The 19,795-nt window shown below is 54.2% G+C and overlaps 1 protein-coding gene across 1 annotated transcript in view; it reads left to right on the top strand.

Moving 5' to 3' along the window:
• Positions 1-7,041: 7,041 nt before the first annotated feature.
• Positions 7,042-19,795, top strand: part of LOC137361948 (pleckstrin homology domain-containing family G member 6-like) — a 47,455-nt gene continuing 34,701 nt past the window's right edge. The window contains exons 1-4 of the mRNA XM_068026530.1: positions 7,042-7,212; positions 9,839-11,043; positions 17,355-17,519; positions 18,655-18,819. Coding sequence (XP_067882631.1) covers positions 10,807-11,043; positions 17,355-17,519; positions 18,655-18,819 — 567 coding nt within the window. The 5' untranslated portion in view covers positions 7,042-7,212; positions 9,839-10,806. The remainder of the gene's footprint in view (positions 7,213-9,838; positions 11,044-17,354; positions 17,520-18,654; positions 18,820-19,795) is intronic.

Genomic DNA, 19,795 nt, shown 5'->3' with positions numbered 1-19,795 from the left:
GAGAGGGGACAGACTGGGGAAAAGTGGGATATGGAGAGGGGACAGAATGGGGAAAAGTGGGATATAGAGAGGGGACAGACTGGGGAACAGTGGGATACAGAGAGGGGACAGACTGGGCAACAGTGGGATACAGAGAGGGGACAGACTGGGCAACAGTGGGATACAGAGAGGGGACAGACTGGGGAACAGTGGGATATAGAGAGGGGACAGACTGGGGAACAGTGGGATATAGAGAGGGGACACATTGGGGAACTGTGGGATATAGAGAGGGGACAGACTGGGGAACAGTGGGATATAGAGAGGGGACAGACTGGGGAAAAGTGGGATATAGAGAGGGGACAGACTGGGGAAAAGTGGGATATGGAGAGGGGACAGAATGGGGAAAAGTGGGATATAGAGAGGGGACAGACTGGGGAACAGTGGGATACAGAGAGGGGACAGACTGGGCAACAGTGGGATACAGAGAGGGGACAGACTGGGCAACAGTGGGATACAGAGAGGGGACAGACTGGGGAACAGTGTGATATAGAGAGGGGACAGACTGGGGAACAGTGGGATATAGAGAGGGGACACATTGGGGAACTGTGGGATATAGAGAGGGGACAGACTGGGGAACAGTGGGATATAGAGAGGGGACAGACTGGGGAACAGTGGGATATGGAGAGGGGACAGAATGGGGAACAGTGTGATATAGAGAGGGGACAGAATGGGGAACAGTGGGATATAGAGAGGGGACAGACTGGTGAACAGTGGCATACAGAGAGGGGACAAACTGGGGAACAGTGGGATATGGAGAGGGGACAAACTGGGGAACAGTGGGATATAGAGAGGGGACAAACTGGTGAACAGTGGGATATAGAGAGGGGATAGACTGGGGAAAAGTGGGATATAGAGAGGGGACAGAATGGGGCACAGTGGGATATAGAGAGGGGACAGACTGGGGAACATTGTGATATAGAGAGGGGACAGACTCGGGAACAGTGTGATATAGCGAGGGGACAGACTGGGGAACAGTGTGATATAGAGAGGGGACAGACTGGGGAACAGTGGGATTTAGAGAGGGGACAGACTGGGGAACAGTGGGATATAGAGAGGGGACAGACTGGGGAACAGTGTGATATAGCGAGGGGACAGACTGGGGAACAGTGTGATATAGAGAGGGGACAGACTGGGGAAAAGTGGGATATAGAGAGGGGACAGACTGGGGAACAGTGTGATATAGAGAGGGGACAGACTGGGGAACAGTGGGATATAGAGAGGGGACAGACTGGGGAACAGTGGGATATAGAGAGGGGACAGACTGGGGAACAATGGGATATAGAGAGGGGACAGACTGGGGAACAGTGGGATATAGAGAGGGGACAGACTGGGAACAGTGTGATATAGAGAGGGGACAGACTGGGGAACAGTGGGATATAGAGAGGGGACAGACTGGGGAACAGTGGGATATAGAGAGGGGACAGACTGGGGAACAATGGGATATAGAGAGGGGACAGACTGGGGAACAGTGGGATATAGAGAGGGGACAGACTGGGGAACAGTGTGATATAGCGAGGGGACAGACTGGGAACAGTGGGATATAGAGAGGGGACAGACTGGGGAACAGTGTGATATAGAGAGGGGACAGACTGGGGAAAAGTGGGATATGGAGAGGGGACAGAATGGGGAAAAGTGGGATATAGAGAGGGGACAGACTGGGGAACAGTGGGATACAGAGAGGGGACAGACTGGGGAAAAGTGGGATATGGAGAGGGGACAGAATGGGGAAAAGTGGGATATAGAGAGGGGACAGACTGGGGAACAGTGGGATACAGAGAGGGGACAGACTGGGCAACAGTGGGATACAGAGAGGGGACAGACTGGGCAACAGTGGGATATAGAGAGGGGACAGACTGGGGAAAAGTGGGATATAGAGAGGGGACAAACTGGGGAACAGTGGGATATAGAGAGGGGACAAACTGGGGAACAGTGGGATATAGAGAGGGGACAAACTGGTGAACAGTGGGATATAGAGAGGGGATAGACTGGGGAAAAGTGGGATATAGAGAGGGGACAAACTGGGGAACAGTGGGATATGGAGAGGGGACAAACTGGGGAACAGTGGGATATAGAGAGGGGACAAACTGGTGAACAGTGGGATATAGAGAGGGGATAGACTGGGGAAAAGTGGGATATAGAGAGGGGACAGAATGGGGCACAGTGGGATATAGAGAGGGGACAGACTGGGGAACATTGTGATATAGAGAGGGGACAGACTCGGGAACAGTGTGATATAGCGAGGGGACAGACTGGGGAACAGTGTGATATAGAGAGGGGACAGACTGGGGAACAGTGGGATTTAGAGAGGGGACAGACTGGGGAACAGTGGGATATAGAGAGGGGACAGACTGGGGAACAGTGTGATATAGCGAGGGGACAGACTGGGGAACAGTGGGATATAGAGAGAGGACAGACTGGGGAACAGTGTGATATAGAGAGGGGACAGACTGGGGAAAAGTGGGATATAGAGAGGGGACAGACTGGGGAACAGTGTGATATAGAGAGGGGACAGACTGGGGAACAGTGGGATATAGAGAGGGGACAGACTGGGGAACAGTGGGATATAGAGAGGGGACAGACTGGGGAACAGTGTGATTAAGCGAGGGGACAGACTGGGGAACAGTGTGATATAGCGAGGGGACAGATTGGGGAACAGTGGGATATAGAGAGGGGACAGACTGGGGAACAGTGGGATATAGCGAGGGGACAGACTGGGGAACAGTGGGATATAGCGAGGGGACAGACTGGGGAACAGTGGGATATAGAGAGGGGACAGACTGGGGAACAGTGTGATATAGCGAGGGGACAGACTGGGGAACAGTGTGATATAGCGAGGGGACAGATTGGGGAACAGTGGGATATAGAGAGGGGACAGACTGGGGAACAGTGTGATATAGAGAGGGGACAGACTGGGGAAAAGTGGGATATAGAGAGGGGACAGACTGGGGAAGAGTGTGATATAGCGAGGGGACAGACTGGGGAACAGTGGGATATAGAGAGGGGACAGACTGGGGAACAGTGTGATATAGAGAGGGGACAGACTGGGGAAAAGTGGGATATAGAGAGGGGACAGACTGGGGAAAAGTGGGATATAGAGAGGGGACAGACTGGGGAACAGTGGGATATAGAGAGGGGACAGACTGGGGAACAGTGGGATATAGAGAGGGGACAGACTGGGGAACAGTGGGATATAGAGAGGGGACAGACTGGGGAACAGTGGGATATAGAGAGGGGACAGACTGGGGAACAGTGGGATATAGAGAGGGGACAGACTGGGGAACAGTGGGATATAGAGAGGGGACAGACTGGGGAACAGTGAGATATAGAGAGGGGACAGACTGGGGAACAGTGAGATATAGAGAGGGGACAGACTGGGGAAATGTGGGATATAGAGAGGGGACAGACTGGGGAACAGTGGGATATAGAGAGGGGACAGACTGGGGAACAGTGAGATATAGAGAGGGGACAGACTGGGGAAATGTGGGATATAGAGAGGGGACAGACTGGGGAACAGTGGGATATAGAGAGGGGACAGACTGGGGAACAGTGAGATATAGAGAGGGGACAGACTGGGGAACAGTGAGATATAGAGAGGGGACAGACTGGGGAAATGTGGGATATAGAGAGGGGACAGACTGGGGAACAGTGTGATATAGAGAGGGGACAGACTGGGGAAATGTGGGATATAGAGAGGGGACAGACTGGGGAACAGTGTGATATAGAGAGGGGACAGACTGGGGAAATGTGGGATATAGAGAGGGGACAGACTGGGGAACAGTGGGATATAGAGAGGGGACAGACTGGGGAACAGTGGGATATAGAGAGGGGACAGACTGGGGAAATGTGGGATATAGAGAGGGGACAGACTGGGGAAATGTGGGATATAGAGAGGGGACAGACTGGGGAACAGTGGGATATAGAGAGGGGACAGACTGGGGAACAGTGGGATATAGAGAGGGGACAGACTGGGGAACAGTGGGATATAGAGAGGGGACAGACTGGGGAACAGTGAGATATAGAGAGGGGACAGACTGGGGAAATGTGGGATATAGAGAGGGGACAGACTGGGGAACAGTGGGATATAGAGAGGGGACAGACTGGGGAACAGTGAGATATAGAGAGGGGACAGACTGGGGAACAGTGGGATATAGAGAGGGGACAGACTGGGGAACAGTGGGATATAGAGAGGGGACAGACTGGGGAAATGTGGGATATAGAGAGGGGACAGACTGGGGAACAGTGGGATATAGAGAGGGGACAGACTGGGGAACAGTGGGATATAGAGAGGGGACAGACTGGGGAACAGTGAGATATAGAGAGGGGACAGACTGGGGAAATGTGGGATATAGAGAGGGGACAGACTGGGGAACAGTGTGATATAGAGAGGGGACAGACTGGGGAACAGTGGGATATAGAGAGGGGACAGACTGGGGAACAGTGGGATATAGAGAGGGGACAGACTGGGGAACAGTGGGATATAGAGAGGGGACAGACTGAGGAACAGTGGGATATAGAGAGGGGACAGACTGGGGAACAGTGAGGTGTAGAGAGGGGACAGACTGGGGAAATGTGGGATATAGAGAGGGGACAGACTGGGGAACAGTGGGATATAGAGAGGGGACAGACTGGGGAAAAGTGGGATATAGAGATGGGACACACTGGGGAACAGTGGGATATAGAGAGGGGACAGACTGGGGAACAGTGGGATATAGAGAGGGGACAGACTGGGGAACAGTGGGATATAGAGAGGGGACAGATTGGGGAACAGTGGGATATAGAGAGGGGACAGACTGGGGAACAGTGAGGTGTAGAGAGGGGACAGACTGGGGAAATGTGGGATATAGAGAGGGGACAGACTGGGGAACAGTGTGATATAGAGAGGGGGCACACTGGGGAACAGTGGCATACAGAAAAGGGACAAACTGGGGAACAGAGGGAAATAGAGAGGGGACAAACTGGGGAACAGTGGGATATAGAGAGGGGACAGAATGGGGAACAGTGGGATATAGAGAGGGGACAGACTGGGGAACAGTGGGATATAGAGAGGGGACAAACTGGGGAACAGTGGGATATAGAGAGGGGACAAACTGGGGAACAGTGGCATACAGAAAAGGGACAAACTGGGGAACAGTGGGAAATAGAGAGGGGACAAACTGGGGAACAGTGGGATATAGAGAGGGGACAGACTGGGGAACAGTGGGATATAGAGAGGGGACAAACTGGGGAACAGTGGCATACAGAAAAGGGACAAACTGGGGAACAGTGGGAAATAGAGAGGGGACAGACTGGGGAACAGTGGGATATAGAGAGGGGACAAACTGGGGAACAGTGGGATATAGAGAGGGGACAGACTGGGTAACAGTGGGATATAGAGAGGGGACAAACTGGGGAACAGTGGGAAATAGAGAGGGGACAGACTGGGGAACAGTGGGATATAGAGAGGGGACAAACTGGGGAACAGTGGGATATAGAGAGGGGACAGACTGGGGAACAGTGGGATATAGAGAGGGGACAAACTGGGGAACAGTGGGATATAGAGAGGGGACAGAATGGGGAACAGTGGGATATAGAGAGGGGACAGACTGGGGAACAGTGGGATATAGAGAGGGGACAGACTGGGGAACAGTGGGATATAGAGAGGGGACAAACTGGGGAACAGTGGGATATAGAGAGGGGACAGAATGGGGAACAGTTGGATATAGAGAGGGGACAGACTGGTGAACAGTGGGATATAGAGAGGGGACAGACTGGGGAACAGTGGGATATAGAGAGGGGACAGACTGGGGAACAGTGGGATATAGAGAGGGGACAGACTGGGGAACAGTGGGATATAGAGAGGGACAGACTGGGGAACAGTGGGATATAGAGAGGGGACAGACTGGGGAACAGTGGGATACAGAGAGGGGACAGACTGGGGAACAGTGGGATATAGAGAGGGGACAGACTGGGGAACAGTGGGATATAGAGAGGGACAGACTGGGGAACAGTGGGATATAGAGAGGGGACAGACTGGGGAACAGTGGGATATAGAGAGGGGACAAACTGGGGAACAGTGGCATACAGAAAAGGGACAAACTGGGGAACAGTGGGAAATAGAGAGGGGACAGACTGGGGAACAGTGGGATATAGAGAGGGGACAAACTGGGGAACAGTGGGATATAGAGAGGGGACAGACTGGGGAACAGTGGGATATAGAGAGGGGACAGACTGGTGAAGAGTGGGATATAGAGAGGGGACAGACTGGGGAACAGTGTGATATAGAGAGGGGACAGACTGTGGAACAGTGTGATATAGAGAGGGGACAGACTGGGGAACAGTGGGATATAGAGGGGGGAGACACTGGGGAACAGTGGGATATAGAGAATGGACAAACTGGGGAAAAGTGGGATATAGAGAGGGGACAGACTGGGGAACAGTGGGATACAGAGAGGGGACAGACTGGGGAACAGTGGGATATAGAGAGGGGACAGACTGGGGAACAGTGGGATATAGAGAGGGGACAGACTGGGGAACAGTGTGATATAGAGAGGGGACAGACTGGGGAACAGTGGGATATAGAGAGGGGACAGACTGGGGAACAGTGTGATATAGAGAGGGGACAGACTGGGGAACAGTGGGCGATAGAGAGGGGACAGACTGGGGAACAGTGGGATATAGAGAGGGGACAGACTGGGGAACAGTGTGATATAGAGAGGGGACAGACTGGGGAACAGTGGGATATAGAGAGGGGACAGACTGGAGAACAGTGGGATATAGAGAGGGGACAGACTGGGGAACAGTGGGATATAGAGAGGGGACAGACTGGGGAACATCAGGTAGTACATGTTGCCTTTTCTATCTTTTACTTGAATGAATGTAGCAGTGAATGAATCCTCTCTGTTTTGTGTCCCTGTGTATTGTTGATTTGTCTGTTTCGGAAGATTTGTGTTTGCTCACACTCAGCTGACAATTACATTCCAATGTTCACTCCCCTGTCCCAGTATCATTTCCTCTCTCCCCGCCTCGTCAGCTTTCGACACCAAGGAGAGTCTGTGTCATTAACTCCTGTCTGAGGGTGAGATTCTGAGACAATCCAATTTCTTTCCTCTCCTGGACATTTCCGGAGAACAGTAAATGTCTCTGAGGGAGCCTGTCACATTCCAGAGCTGTTCGGAAACCTGCAGGATTTTGTAGGTAAGCACACTCTCTTCCCTCCACTCTCTCGATTTATCTTCAGGCACAATCAGAGCGGTGCGGAGACTGAGATCGTGGGAGCAAAAAGACTGGAAAATGTGACGGAAACCATTCAGGAACAGAACTTTGTAGAGGGGTTAGATACAGAGTAAAGCTCCCTCTACACTGTCCCCCGTCAAACACTCCCCAGGACAGGTACAGTACGGGGGGTTAGATACAGAGTAAAGCTCCCTCTACACTGTCCCCCGTCAAACACTCCCCAGGACAGGTACAGTACGGGGGTTAGATACAGAGTAAAGCTCTCTCTACACTGTCCTCCGTCAAACACTCCCCAGGACAGGTACAGTACGGGGGGGGTTAGATACAGAGTAAAGCTCTCTCTACACTGTCCCCATCAAACACTCCCCAGGACAGGTACAGTACGGGGGGTTAGATACAGAGTAAAGCTCCCTCTACGCTGTCCCCCGTCAAACACTACCCAGGACAGGTACAGTACGGGGGGTTAGATACAGAGTAAAGCTCTCTCTACACTGTCCTCCGTCAAACACTCCCCAGGACAGGTACAGTACGGGGGGTTAGATACAGAGTAAAGCTCCCTCTACACTGTCCCCATCAAACACTCCGCAGGACAGGTACAGTACGGGGGGGTTAGATACAGAGTAAAGCTCCCTCTACACTGTCCTCCATCAAACACTCCCCAGGACAGGTACAGTACGGGGGGTTAGATACAGAGTAAAGCTCTCTCTACACTGTCCTCCGTCAAACACTCCCCAGGACAGGTACAGTACAGGGGTTAGATACAGAGTAAAGCTCCCTCTACACTGTCCTCCGTCAAACACTCCCCAGGACAGGTACAGTACGGGGGTTAGATACAGAGTAAAGCTCTCTCTACACTGTCCCCATCAAACACTCCCCAGGACAGGTACAGTACGGGGGGTTAGATACAGAGTAAAGCTCTCTCTACACTGTCCTCCGTCAAACACTCCCCAGGACAGGTACAGTACAGGGGTTAGATACAGAGTAAAGCTCCCTCTACACTGTCCTCCGTCAAACACTCCCCAGGACAGGTACAGTACGGGGGTTAGATACAGAGTAAAGCTCTCTCTACACTGTCCTCCGTCAAACACTCCCCAGGACATGTACAGTACGGGGGTTAGATACAGAGTGAAGCTCCCTCTACACTGTCCTCCGTCAAACACTCCCCAGGACAGGTACAGTACGGGGGGGTTAGATACAGAGTAAAGCTCTCTCTACACTGTCCTCCGTCAAACACTCCCCAGGACATGTACAGTACGGGGGGTTAGATACAGAGTAAAGCTCTCTCTACACTGTCCTCCGTCAAACACTCCCCAGGACAGGTACAGTACGGGGGGTTAGATACAGAGTAAAGCTCCCTCTACACTGTCCTCCGTCAAACACTCCCCAGGACAGGTACAGTACGGGGGGTTAGATACAGAGTAAAGCTCTCTCTACACTGTCCTCCGTCAAACACTCCCCAGGACAGGTACAGTACGGGGGTTAGATACAGAGTAAAGCTCTCTCTACACTGTCCTCCCTCAAACACTCCCCAGGACAGGTAAAGTACGGGGGGTTAGATACAGAGTAAAGCTCTCTCTGCACTGTCCTCCGTCAAACACTCCCCAGGACAGGTACAGTACGGGGGGTTAGATACAGAGTAAAGCTCCCTCTACACTGTCCCCCATCAAACACTCCCCAGGACAGGTACAGTACGGGGGGTTAGATACAGAGTAAAGCTCCCTCTACACTGTCCCCCATCAAACACTCCCCAGGACAGGTACAGTACGGGGGGTTAGATACAGAGTGAAGCTCCCTCTACACTGTCCCCCATCAAACACTCCCCAGGACAGGTACAGTACGGGGGGGGGGGGGGTTAGATACAGAGTGAAGCTCCCTCTACACTGTCCCCCATCAAACACTCCCCAGGAGAGGTACAGTACGGGGGGTTAGATACAGAGTAAAGCTCCCTCTACGCTGTCCCCCATCAAACACTCCCCAGGACAGGTACAGTACGGGGGGGGGTTAGATACAGAGTGAAGCTCCCTCTACACTGTCCCCCACCACCACTCCCCAGGACAGGTACAGCACGGGGGTTAGATACAGAGTAAAGCTCCCTCTACGCTGTCCCCCATCAAACACTCCCCAGGACAGGTACAGTACGGGGGTTTAGATACAGAGTAAAGCTCCCTCTACACTGTCCCCCATCAAACACTCCCCAGGACAGGTACAGTACGGGGGGTTAGATACAGAGTAAAGCTCCCTCTACACTGTCCCCATCAAACACTCCCCAGGACAGGTACAGTACGGGGGTTAGATACAGAGTAAAGCTCCCTCTACACTGTCCCCCATCAAACACTCCCCAGGACAGGTACAGTACGGGGGTTAGATACAGAGTGAAGCTCACTCTAAACCACTGCCATCTCTCTCATCCCTCTTTCTAATCCTATCCTGAACCCTCCCACATCCCCGTCCCCCTTCCTCTAACTGTCCCCCTCCCCCTTTGCCTGTTCCGAACCCAAACCCACCCTCTAATCTTCCCGCACCGCACCCCCGGAACCGTCCCTGTCAGTTTGATCTGCTGCTAATTCTACCTTTCGTTAAATCGCAGACCTGCCGACCGGTTCGGTCCACAGTCTTGTCTGTTCCCGGCAATGAGCTCAACAGCCGACCAAGCAAAGCTCCCAATCTACTAACCAACCTACTAACCGGCCGACCAACCAACCTACTAACCGGTCAACCAACCAACCTACTAACCTTTCAACCAACCAACCAACTAACCGGTCAATCAACCAACCAACTAACCGGTCAACCAACCAACCAACTAACCGGCCAATCAACCAACCAACTAACCTGTCAACCAACCAACCAACTAACCAGTCAACCAACCAACCAACTAACCGGCCAATCAACCAACCAACTAACCTGTCAATCAACCAACCAACTAACCGGTCAACCAACCAACCAACTAACCGGTCGACAACCAACCAACTAACCGGTCAACCAACCAACCAACTAACCGGCCAATCAACCAACCAACTTACCGGTCAACCAACCAACCTACTAACCTGTCAACCAACCAACCAACTAACCGGTCGACAACCAACCAACTAACCGGTCAACCAACCAACCAACTTACCGGCCAACCAACCAACCTACTAACCTGTCAACCAACCAACCAACTAACCGGTCGACAACCAACCAACTAACCGGTCAACCAACCAACCAACTTACCGGCCAATCAACCAACCAACTAACCGGTCAACCAACCAACCTACTAACCTGTCAACCAACCTACTAACCTGTCAACCAACCAACCAACTAACCGGTCAACCAACCAACCAACTAACCAAGCAACGAACCAGCAAGTCAACACTCCTCCAACCTCCCCACCAACGAACCCAGTCACGGAGTTCTGGCCCCCAGTGGCGCAGGTGAACGAAGGACGATCACTCCTGGCATCCGACGTTCCTCTCGGGAATGTCGAGGCAAAGGTGAAGGGCGGGCGGGGAACAGTTCGACACCCGACGTCCCCGGCAACACGCGGGCACCTCCCCCCGCCCCAGTCCGCGGGCGGCCATGTCCCGATTCGCTGGAAGGACGTGGAATGTTCCGCAGGTGACGGTGCTCCACGAGGACCTTGAGGTGTCAGACACCGAGGTCCTGGACCCGGGGCCCCTGGGACTAGTGGCCGCCAGGATCCAGCTATTCGACAGCAGGGACCGCGCCTCGTACGGGAGCAGTCCATTCCTTCCCCAGTACCTCGCTGAGGGGGTCTCCACGAAGAACAAGGGGAGCAGAACACTGGGCTACCAGGTAGGAACGAACGCGTGTCCGTCACCCGGCCGGGGGTGGGGGGTGGGTGGGGGCCACTCCTGTAATGTGGGGAACGCAGCGGTTTGCGCACAGCAAGATCCCAGACGCAGCAAAGTGAGAAGGACCTGTTTGTTCTGAGTGATGTGGGTTGACGGTTGACTATCGGCCTCGGGGCGCCCGGGGAGGACTCCCTCCTCCACTGCCAGCACACCCCGCCCTCCGCCCCATACCCCGCACTTCGTCCAATAGCGGCCGGAGGAGCTTTGACATGTGCTGGAGAGGACAGAGGGGGACCTCGGTTCAATGTATCGTCCGAAAGACGGCACATCCAACAGTGCTGCACTCCCTCAGTACTGACCCTCCGACAGTGCTGCACTCCCTCAGTACTGACCCTCCGACAGTGCGGCGCTCCCTCAGTACTGACCCTCCGACAGTGCGGCACTCCCTCAGTACTGACCCTCCGACAGTGCGGCACTCCCTCAGTACTGACCCTCCGACAGTGCGGCGCTCCCTCAGTACTGACCCTCCGACAGTGCGGCACTCCCTCAGTACTGACCCTCCGACAGTGCGGCACTCCCTCAGTACTGACCCTCCGACAGTGCGGCACTCCCTCAGTACTGACCCTCCGACAGTGCGGCACTCCCTCAGTACTGAGCCTCCAAACGTGCGGCACTCCCTCACCTTCCACGTCTTTGCTGAAAGCTGGAACGTGTGTGGGAGAGAGAATTTCATGTTGTCAGGCCTTTCTTGCTTGTTAGGAGGCCACTGAGAACAATAACTTGGAAAGACACTAAATCAGACCCACGCCCACAAAGCACAGATCAAACCAGAACTGGTCAAACAGGTTGTGCAGCTCAGTGCCTTCAACACACTGAGGGCACATGACGCATTATCTTGGGAAAGCCTCTGGTCCCAGGATAAGGTCACAGTGTTACACACTGACATCTCACACTCAGAGACGAGGCTGCATGATCCACTCCTCAGAATGAGATGTGGAGAGGCTCCTCTATCACTGACTGGCCTCCGAGGCTGCACTGAATGGAGGCACGACAGACTCGGAGTTGGAAGGGCCTGGGTATTGAGCCCCAGCAACATGGTTTCGAGCTCCATAAACCCAGGCCGATAAAGCCAGGGTCGGTACTGAGGGAGTGCCGCACGGTGGGAGGGTCAGTACTGAGGGAGTGCTGCAGTGTCGGAGGGTCAGTGCTGAGGGAGTGCCGCACGGTGGGAGGGTCAGTACTGAGGGAGTGCTGCAGTGTCGGAGGGTCAGTGCTGAGGGAGTCCCGCACGGTGGGAGGGTCACTACTGAGGGAGTGCTGCACTCGTGGAGGGTCAGTACTGAGGAGTGCCGCACTGTCGGACGGTCACTACTGAGGGAGTGCTGCACTCTTGGAGGGTCAGTACTGAGGAATGCCGCGCTGTCGGAGGGTCAGTACTGAGGGAGTGCCGCACGGTAGGAGGGTCAGTACTGAGGGAGTGCTGCACGGTAGGAGGGTCAGTACTGAGGGAGTGCCGCGCTGTCAGAGGGTCAGTACTGAGGGAGTGCCGCACGGTAGGAGGGTCAGTACTGAGGGAGTGCCGCGCTGTCGGAGGGTCAGTACTGAGGGAGTGCCGCACGGTAGGAGGGTCAGTACTGAGGGAGCGCCGCACGGTAGGAGGGTCAGTACTGAGGGAGTGCTGCACTGTCGGAGGGTCAGTACTGAGGGAACGCCGCACTGTCAGAGGGTCAGTACTGAGGGAGCGCCGCACTGTCAGAGGGTCAGTACTGAGAGAATGCTGCACTGTCAGAGGGTCAGTAATGAGGGAATGCCGCACTGTCAGAGGGTCAGTACTGAGGGAGTTCTGCACTGTCGGAGGGTCAGGACTGAGGGAGTGCTGCACTGTCAGAGGGTCAGTACTGAGGGAGTGCTGCACTGTCAGAGGGTCAGTACTGAGGGAGTGCTGCACTGTCAGAGGTTCAGTACTGAGGGAGTGCCGCACTGTCAGAGGTTCAGTACTGAGGGAGTGCCGCACTGTCAGAGGGTCAGTACTGAGGGAGTGCCGCACTGTCAGAGGGTCAGTACTGAGGGAGTGCCGCACTGTCGGAGGGTCAGTACTGAGGGAGTGCCGCACTGTCGGAGGGTCAGTACTGAGGGAGTGCCGCACTGTCGGAGGGTCAGTACTGAGGGAGTGCTGCACTATCGGAGGGTCAGTACTGAGGGAGTGCTGCACTGTCGGAGGGAACATCTTTTGGATGACGTGTCTTGAACTGGGATTGGTCAGCGGCATTGTTTGGGACCACTCCATTACCAACAATCGTCTAAACACTAACACCTTGCTCAGTATTCTCGAGGTAAACCTCTCGCCTGAATTTCTGACCCCAGTCTTGTTCCATCTTGAAGTTTCACTCTCACACATCACTAATTATCAAAACTGTTTTCTGATGACTCATTGCTCCAGGCTCGTTGAAAATGTTTCATACCTTCACACGCCCTTAAGTTTCACTGACTGCTCTGTGTCTGACCCTCCCTCATTGCAAATTTAGATAACATTTCAATACAAACACTTTTCCGACCTGTGAAATCGCAGGATAGGTACAGGACAGGTGGTTCGATACAGAGTAAAGCTCCCTCTACACTGTCCCCCATCAAACACTCCCCAGGACAGGTACAGTACGGGGGTTAGATACAGAGTAAAGCTCCCTCTACATTGTCCCCCATCAAACACTCCCCAGGACAGGTACAGTACGGGGGGTTAGATACAGAGTAAAGCTCCCTCTACACTGTCCCCCATCAAACACTCCCCAGGACAGGCACAGCACGGGAGATCGACCTAGGTTAGCTGGTCCCAGTGAATGAAATATGTGCGTTATTTTGAAATGGGGAGGTACCAACTCTCCCGAATTTGTCACGAGGGAACATTTTGTGAATTTGTGTTAGCGTTGGGGATCTGTTCGAGTTTGGAACAAGTCACAAACCAGCTTCAAAAAGCAACTCTCAATCCATTCTGGGTTATGTTTGGAAAGGGACCAGAACCTCCAGTTATTTTAGATTTCCTGGGATTGAGGAGAATATCCCTGTGGATTTGTGTCATTGGCTATTCGTTCCAATTTGGACTACGTCTGGGCCTCGAGTTTTGGGGCCTGTGTTTTGTTTTTCATCGACTTGAGTAGTTCCTGCTTCATCCTGTTTAATTATTAACGACTGACCCCAGTTATCCTGGTCCCAAACTGAAATTGGACAGAATCTCCTGGAATGAAATGTGTCAGTCGCTGAGATTTAACCCTTTGGGGCCCTGAGGTTACTTCCAACACGCACAGAGTGCTGAGGGTTCTGTTCTGGGTGACGATGCACAGAGCTGCTGGAGGTAAACCGTGCGAGAGGGTTAATCCCCCCTCTCCGAAAGGGGAAAGGGCTGCCCGGTGTGTGTGTGTAACTGTGAGGAGTTGGGTGAGAGGGTTAATCCCCCCTCCGATAGGGGAACGGGCTGCCCCGGTGTGTGTGTGTAACTGTGAGGAGGTGGGTGAGAGGGTTAATCCCCTCTCCGAAAGGGGAAAGGGCTGCCCGGTGTGTGTGTAACTGTGAGGAGGTGGGTGAGAGGGTTAAACACCCCTCCGATAGGGGAACAGGCTGCCCCGGTGTGTGTGTGTAACTGTGAGGAGGTGGGTGAGAGGGTTAATCCCCTCCTCCAATAGGGGAAAGGGCTGCCCGGTGTGTGTGTGTAACTGTGAGGAGTTGGGTGAGAGGGTTAATCCCCTCCTCCGATAGGGGAACAGGCTGCCCGGTGTGTGTGTGTAACTGGGAGGAGGTGGGTGAGAGGGTTAATCCCCCCTCTCCGAAAGGGGAACGGGCTGCCCGGTGTGTGTGTAACTGTGAGGAGGTGGGTGAGAGGGTTAATCCCCTCCTCCAATAGGGGAACGGGCTGCCCGGTGTGTGTGTGTAACTGGGAGGAGGTGGGTGAGAGGGTTAATCCCCCCTCCGATCGGGGAACGGGCTGCCCCGGTGTGTGTGTGTAACTGGGAGGAGGTGGGTGAGAGGGTTAATCCCCCCTCCGATAGGGGAACAGGCCGCCTCTTTCCTCGCTGAATCCAACAATGTCTTTCAAACTTTCAGGTTATTAAAAGATGCCAGGTGAGGGTGTGTAACTGGGTTGCTTGTCCTCCGAATTTTCGTTTCTTTGGAGAACTTCAGATTGCTGTCTCTGACTTCCTGTCCCGAATCGGTGGGTGGAATCCGAGAACAGATTTCCCACTGTGGGTGGGACAGTACTCCGTCTGCGATCACAGACAATATTCTGCTCAAAGATCAACGCAATTCACTCAGTCTGTTGGATCCTGCTGTGCTTTGGAACGTCGAGAGGTCCTGAAATCCCTCATTCCCAGAACTGAGGCCGGTGGGGGGGGGGTTTATAACTGTGGGGAAAGATTGAACAGACTGGGGCTCTTTGCTCTCGGGTAGAGGAAGCTGAGGGGTGACCTGATGGAGGGCTTGAGGATGACGAGAGGGGGGTTTCGACCGGGTTGACCTGGAGATGTTTCCAGTTGCGGGCGAGACCTGAACTCGGGGGAACTGTCAAGATAAGACGGTCCCTAATAAATCCGATCGGGAATTCAGGAGAAATGTCTTAACTCGCTTTTGGACGCAGTCCAATCTGATTTGTAGTGGAATTTGTACTGTTGTATCTGCAATTGGAAGACCGGTCACACTCACACCTTAACCAAGCAAATCATAAACCTCCCTCCGCACTGTTCAATCAAACAAACTCAGTCACTGCAGTTATTCTGATCTCACCCTGTGTGTGTGTGTGTCTGTGTGTTGGGGTGGGGGCCAGAGCTCCTGGTTTAGGGAAAGGGTGTGAATCAGCCTGGGTTCCTGCTCCTGATCCCTGTCCAGTGACCCCTGGGTTAGGGAGGAGGGGGGTGAATCAGCCCGGGTTCCTGCTCCTGATCCCTGTCCAGTGACCCCTGGGTTAGGGAGGGAGGGGGTGAATCAGCCCAGGTTCCTGCTCCTGATCCCTGTCCAGTGACCCCTGGGTTAGGGAGTGGGAGGGGGGTGAATCAGCCCGGGTTCCTACTCCTGATCTCTGTCCAGTGACACCCTCCGCAACAGCGCAGATGTCAAATATTTGTTTTTCATTGTGAACCCAGATCCCTGAGTTTGTGACCGAAGTTCACTGGAGTTCCGAGCTCACTGATTAAATCCTCCCAGTTACACACACACCGGTCAGCCCCGTTCCCCTATCGGAGGAGGGGATTAACCCTCTCACGCACCTCCTCCCAGTTACACACACACACCAGGCAGCCCGTTCCCCTATCGGAGAGAGGGGGATTAACCCTCTCACCCACCTCCTCCCAGTTACACACACACACCGGGCAGCCCGTTCCCCTATCGGAGAGAGGGGGATTAACCCTCTCACGCACCTCCTCCCAGTTACACACACACACCGGGCAGCCCCGTTCCCCTATCGGAGGAGGGGATTAACCCTCTCACGCACCTCCTCCCAGTTACACACACACACCAGGCAGCCCGTTCCCCTATCGGAGAGAGGGGGATTAACCCTCTCACCCACCTCCTCCCAGTTACACACACACACCGGGCAGCCCGTTCCCCGATCGGAGGGAGGGGGATTAACCCTCTCACCCACCTCCTCCCAGTTACACACACACACCGGGGCAGCCTGTTCCCCTATCGGAGGGGGGATTAACCTTCTCACCCACCTCCTCCCAGTTACACACACACACAGGGGCAGTCCGTTCCCCTATCGGAGGGGGGATTAACCCTCTCACCCACCTCCTCCCAGTTACACACACACACCGGGGCAGCCCGTTCCCCTATCGGAGGAGGGGATTAACCCTCTCACCCACCTCCTCCCAGTTACACACACACACACCGGGGCAGCCTGTTCCCCTATCGGAGGAGGAGATTAACCCTCTCACCCACCTCCTCCCAGTTACACACACACACACCGGGGCAGCCCGTTCCCCTATCGGAGGAGGAGATTAACCCTCTCACCCACCTCCTCCCAGTTACACACACACACCGGGGCAGCCCGTTCCCCTATCGGAGGGGGGGATTAACCCTCTCACCCACCTCCTCCCAGTTACACACACACACACCGGGGCAGCCTGTTCCCCTATCGGAGGGAGGGGGAATTAACCCTCTCACCCACCTCCTCCCAGTTACACACACACACACCGGGGCAGCCTGTTCCCCTATCGGAGGAGGAGATTAACCCTCTCCACATCCTCCCCTGCATGGGTCATTTTCTGCGATTCAGTGGTCAGAGACTGCATCCATCTGACGCACTCTCTTTGCCCCTCTGCTCTCTCCCAGGCCGGAGGCAAGAAGACGAAGAAGAACATTCCGGAATACGCGACTCTGTCGAGATATCAGTCGTCCAGTGGTGGCTTGCAGGACCTGGTGACGCCCCCTGATAATAACCGGGGCCGTTCCGCCACGCGATTCAGTGCCATATTTAACAGTGCGCAGATTAGCAAGGTAAGATTCGTTTTGTCTCCTGCTAAACTCCCTCTGTTACATCCCAGGAATAAATCCCCGTCCAATTCCTCTGCCCAATCCCCTGTCATTCCCTCTGGCGATCCCCGCCCTCCCGTCTCCCTCCCATCCCTGATCTACACACTCCCTCCTCGGCCATACACAGGAACAGGAGGAGGCCCATTCAGCCCCTCTCACCCCTGTTACACAGGAACAGGAGGAGGCCCATTGAGCCCCTCTCACCCCTGTTACACAGGAACAGGAGGAGGCCCATTCAGCCCCTCTCACCCCTGTTACACAGGAACAGGAGGAGGCCCATTCAGCCCCTCTCACCCTTGTTACAAAGGAACAGGAGGAGGCCCATTCAGCCCCTCTCACCCCTATTACACAGGAACAGGAGGAGGCCCATTCAGCCCCTCTCACCCCTGTTACACGGGAACAGGAGGAGGCCCATTCAGCCCCTCTCACCCCTGTTACACAGGAACAGGAGGAGGCCCATTCAGCCCCTCTCACCCTTGTTACAAAGGAACAGGAGGAGGCCCATTCAGCCCCTCTCACCCCTGCTGCACGGGAACAGGAGGAGGCCCATTCAGCCCCTCTCACCCCTGTTACACAGGAACAGGAGGAGGCCCATTCAGCCCCTCTCACCCTTGTTACAAAGGAACAGGAGGAGGCCCATTCAGCCCCTCTCACCCCTATTACACAGGAACAGGAGGAGGCCCATTCAGCCCCTCTCACCCCTGTTACACGGGAACAGGAGGAGGCCCATTCAGCCCCTCTCACCCCTGTTACACAGGAACAGGAGGAGGCCCATTCAGCCCCTCTCACCCTTGTTACAAAGGAACAGGAGGAGGCCCATTCAGCCCCTCTCACCCCTGTTACACAGGAACAGGAGGAGGCCCATTCAGCCCCTCTCACCCCTGTTACACAGGAACAGGAGGAGGCCCATTCAGCCCCTCTCACCCCTGTTACACAGGAACAGGAGGAGGCCCATTCAGCCCCTCTCACCCCTGTTACACAGGAACAGGAGGAGGCCCATTCAGCCCCTCTCACCCCTCTTGCTGGGGAAAACAAGTGCTGATTATTTTGTGACCTTTGAGCTCGGCTGACGGAATCCCCCCCCGACCTGTTTCCCCAGGAATCTGAGACAGTCCAAGAGTTGTATCGGAAGTTGACGTCTTTCAGCGTGTACGGGCTTCCCCGCCTCCCAGACAGTCTGCGGAACGATTGGGAGATTCGCGAGGGTGAGGAGTCCAGGATTACTCTCCAGAGCACCTGGAGAGACTTTGTCCAAGATCACGAGGTGAGAGGCTGCACAACTGCGGGAGGCTTCACACTTCATCCCCACACAAGAACTCATTCCAATACGTCTGAACTCTCTCTCTGTCCATCCATTCAACCCACTCACACTCACTCTCTCCATCCGTTCACGTTCAGCCCTCTCTCACAGACTCTCTCCATTCATTCATCTACAACCCACTCACACTCACTCTCTCCATCCATTCACGTTCAGCCCTCTCTCACAGACTCTCTCCATTCATTCATCTACAACCCACTCACACTCACTCTCTCCATCCGTTCACCTTCAGCCCTCTCACACTTAATCTCCATTCATTCATCTACAACACTCGCACACTCACTCTCTATTCATTCATCTTCAACCCTCTCACACTCACTCTCTCCATCCATTCACCTTCAGCCCTCGCACACTCACTCTCCATTCATTCATCTTCAACCCTCTCACACTCACTCTCTCCATCCATTCACTTTCAACCCTCGCACACTCACTCTCTCCATCCAATCATCTTCAATCCTCTCACACTCACTCTCTCCATTCATTCATCTTCAACCCTCACACTCACGCTCTCCATTCGTTCATCTTCAACCCTCTCACACTCACTCTCTCCATCCATTCACCTTCAGCCCTCGCACACTCACTCTCTCCATCTGTTCATCTTCAACCCTCTCACACTCACTCTCTCCATTCATTCATCTTCAACCCTCTCACACTCACTCTCTCCATCCAATCATCTTCAACCCTCTCACACTCACTCTCTCCATCCATTCACTTTCAACCCTCGCACACTCACTCTCTCCATTCATTCATCTTCAACCCTCTCACACTCACTCTCTCCATCCAGTCATCTTCAACCCTCTCACACTCACTCTCTCCATCTGTTCATCTTCAACCCTCTCACACTCACTCTCTACTCATTCATCTTCAACCCTCTCACACTCACTCTCTCCATCCATTCACCTTCAGCCCTCGCACACTCACT

Source organism: Heterodontus francisci, unplaced genomic scaffold (genome assembly GCF_036365525.1).
Source record: "Heterodontus francisci isolate sHetFra1 unplaced genomic scaffold, sHetFra1.hap1 HAP1_SCAFFOLD_323, whole genome shotgun sequence".
Taxonomy (NCBI): Eukaryota; Metazoa; Chordata; class Chondrichthyes; order Heterodontiformes; family Heterodontidae; genus Heterodontus; species Heterodontus francisci.
This window is presented reverse-complemented; position numbering and strand designations above follow the sequence as displayed.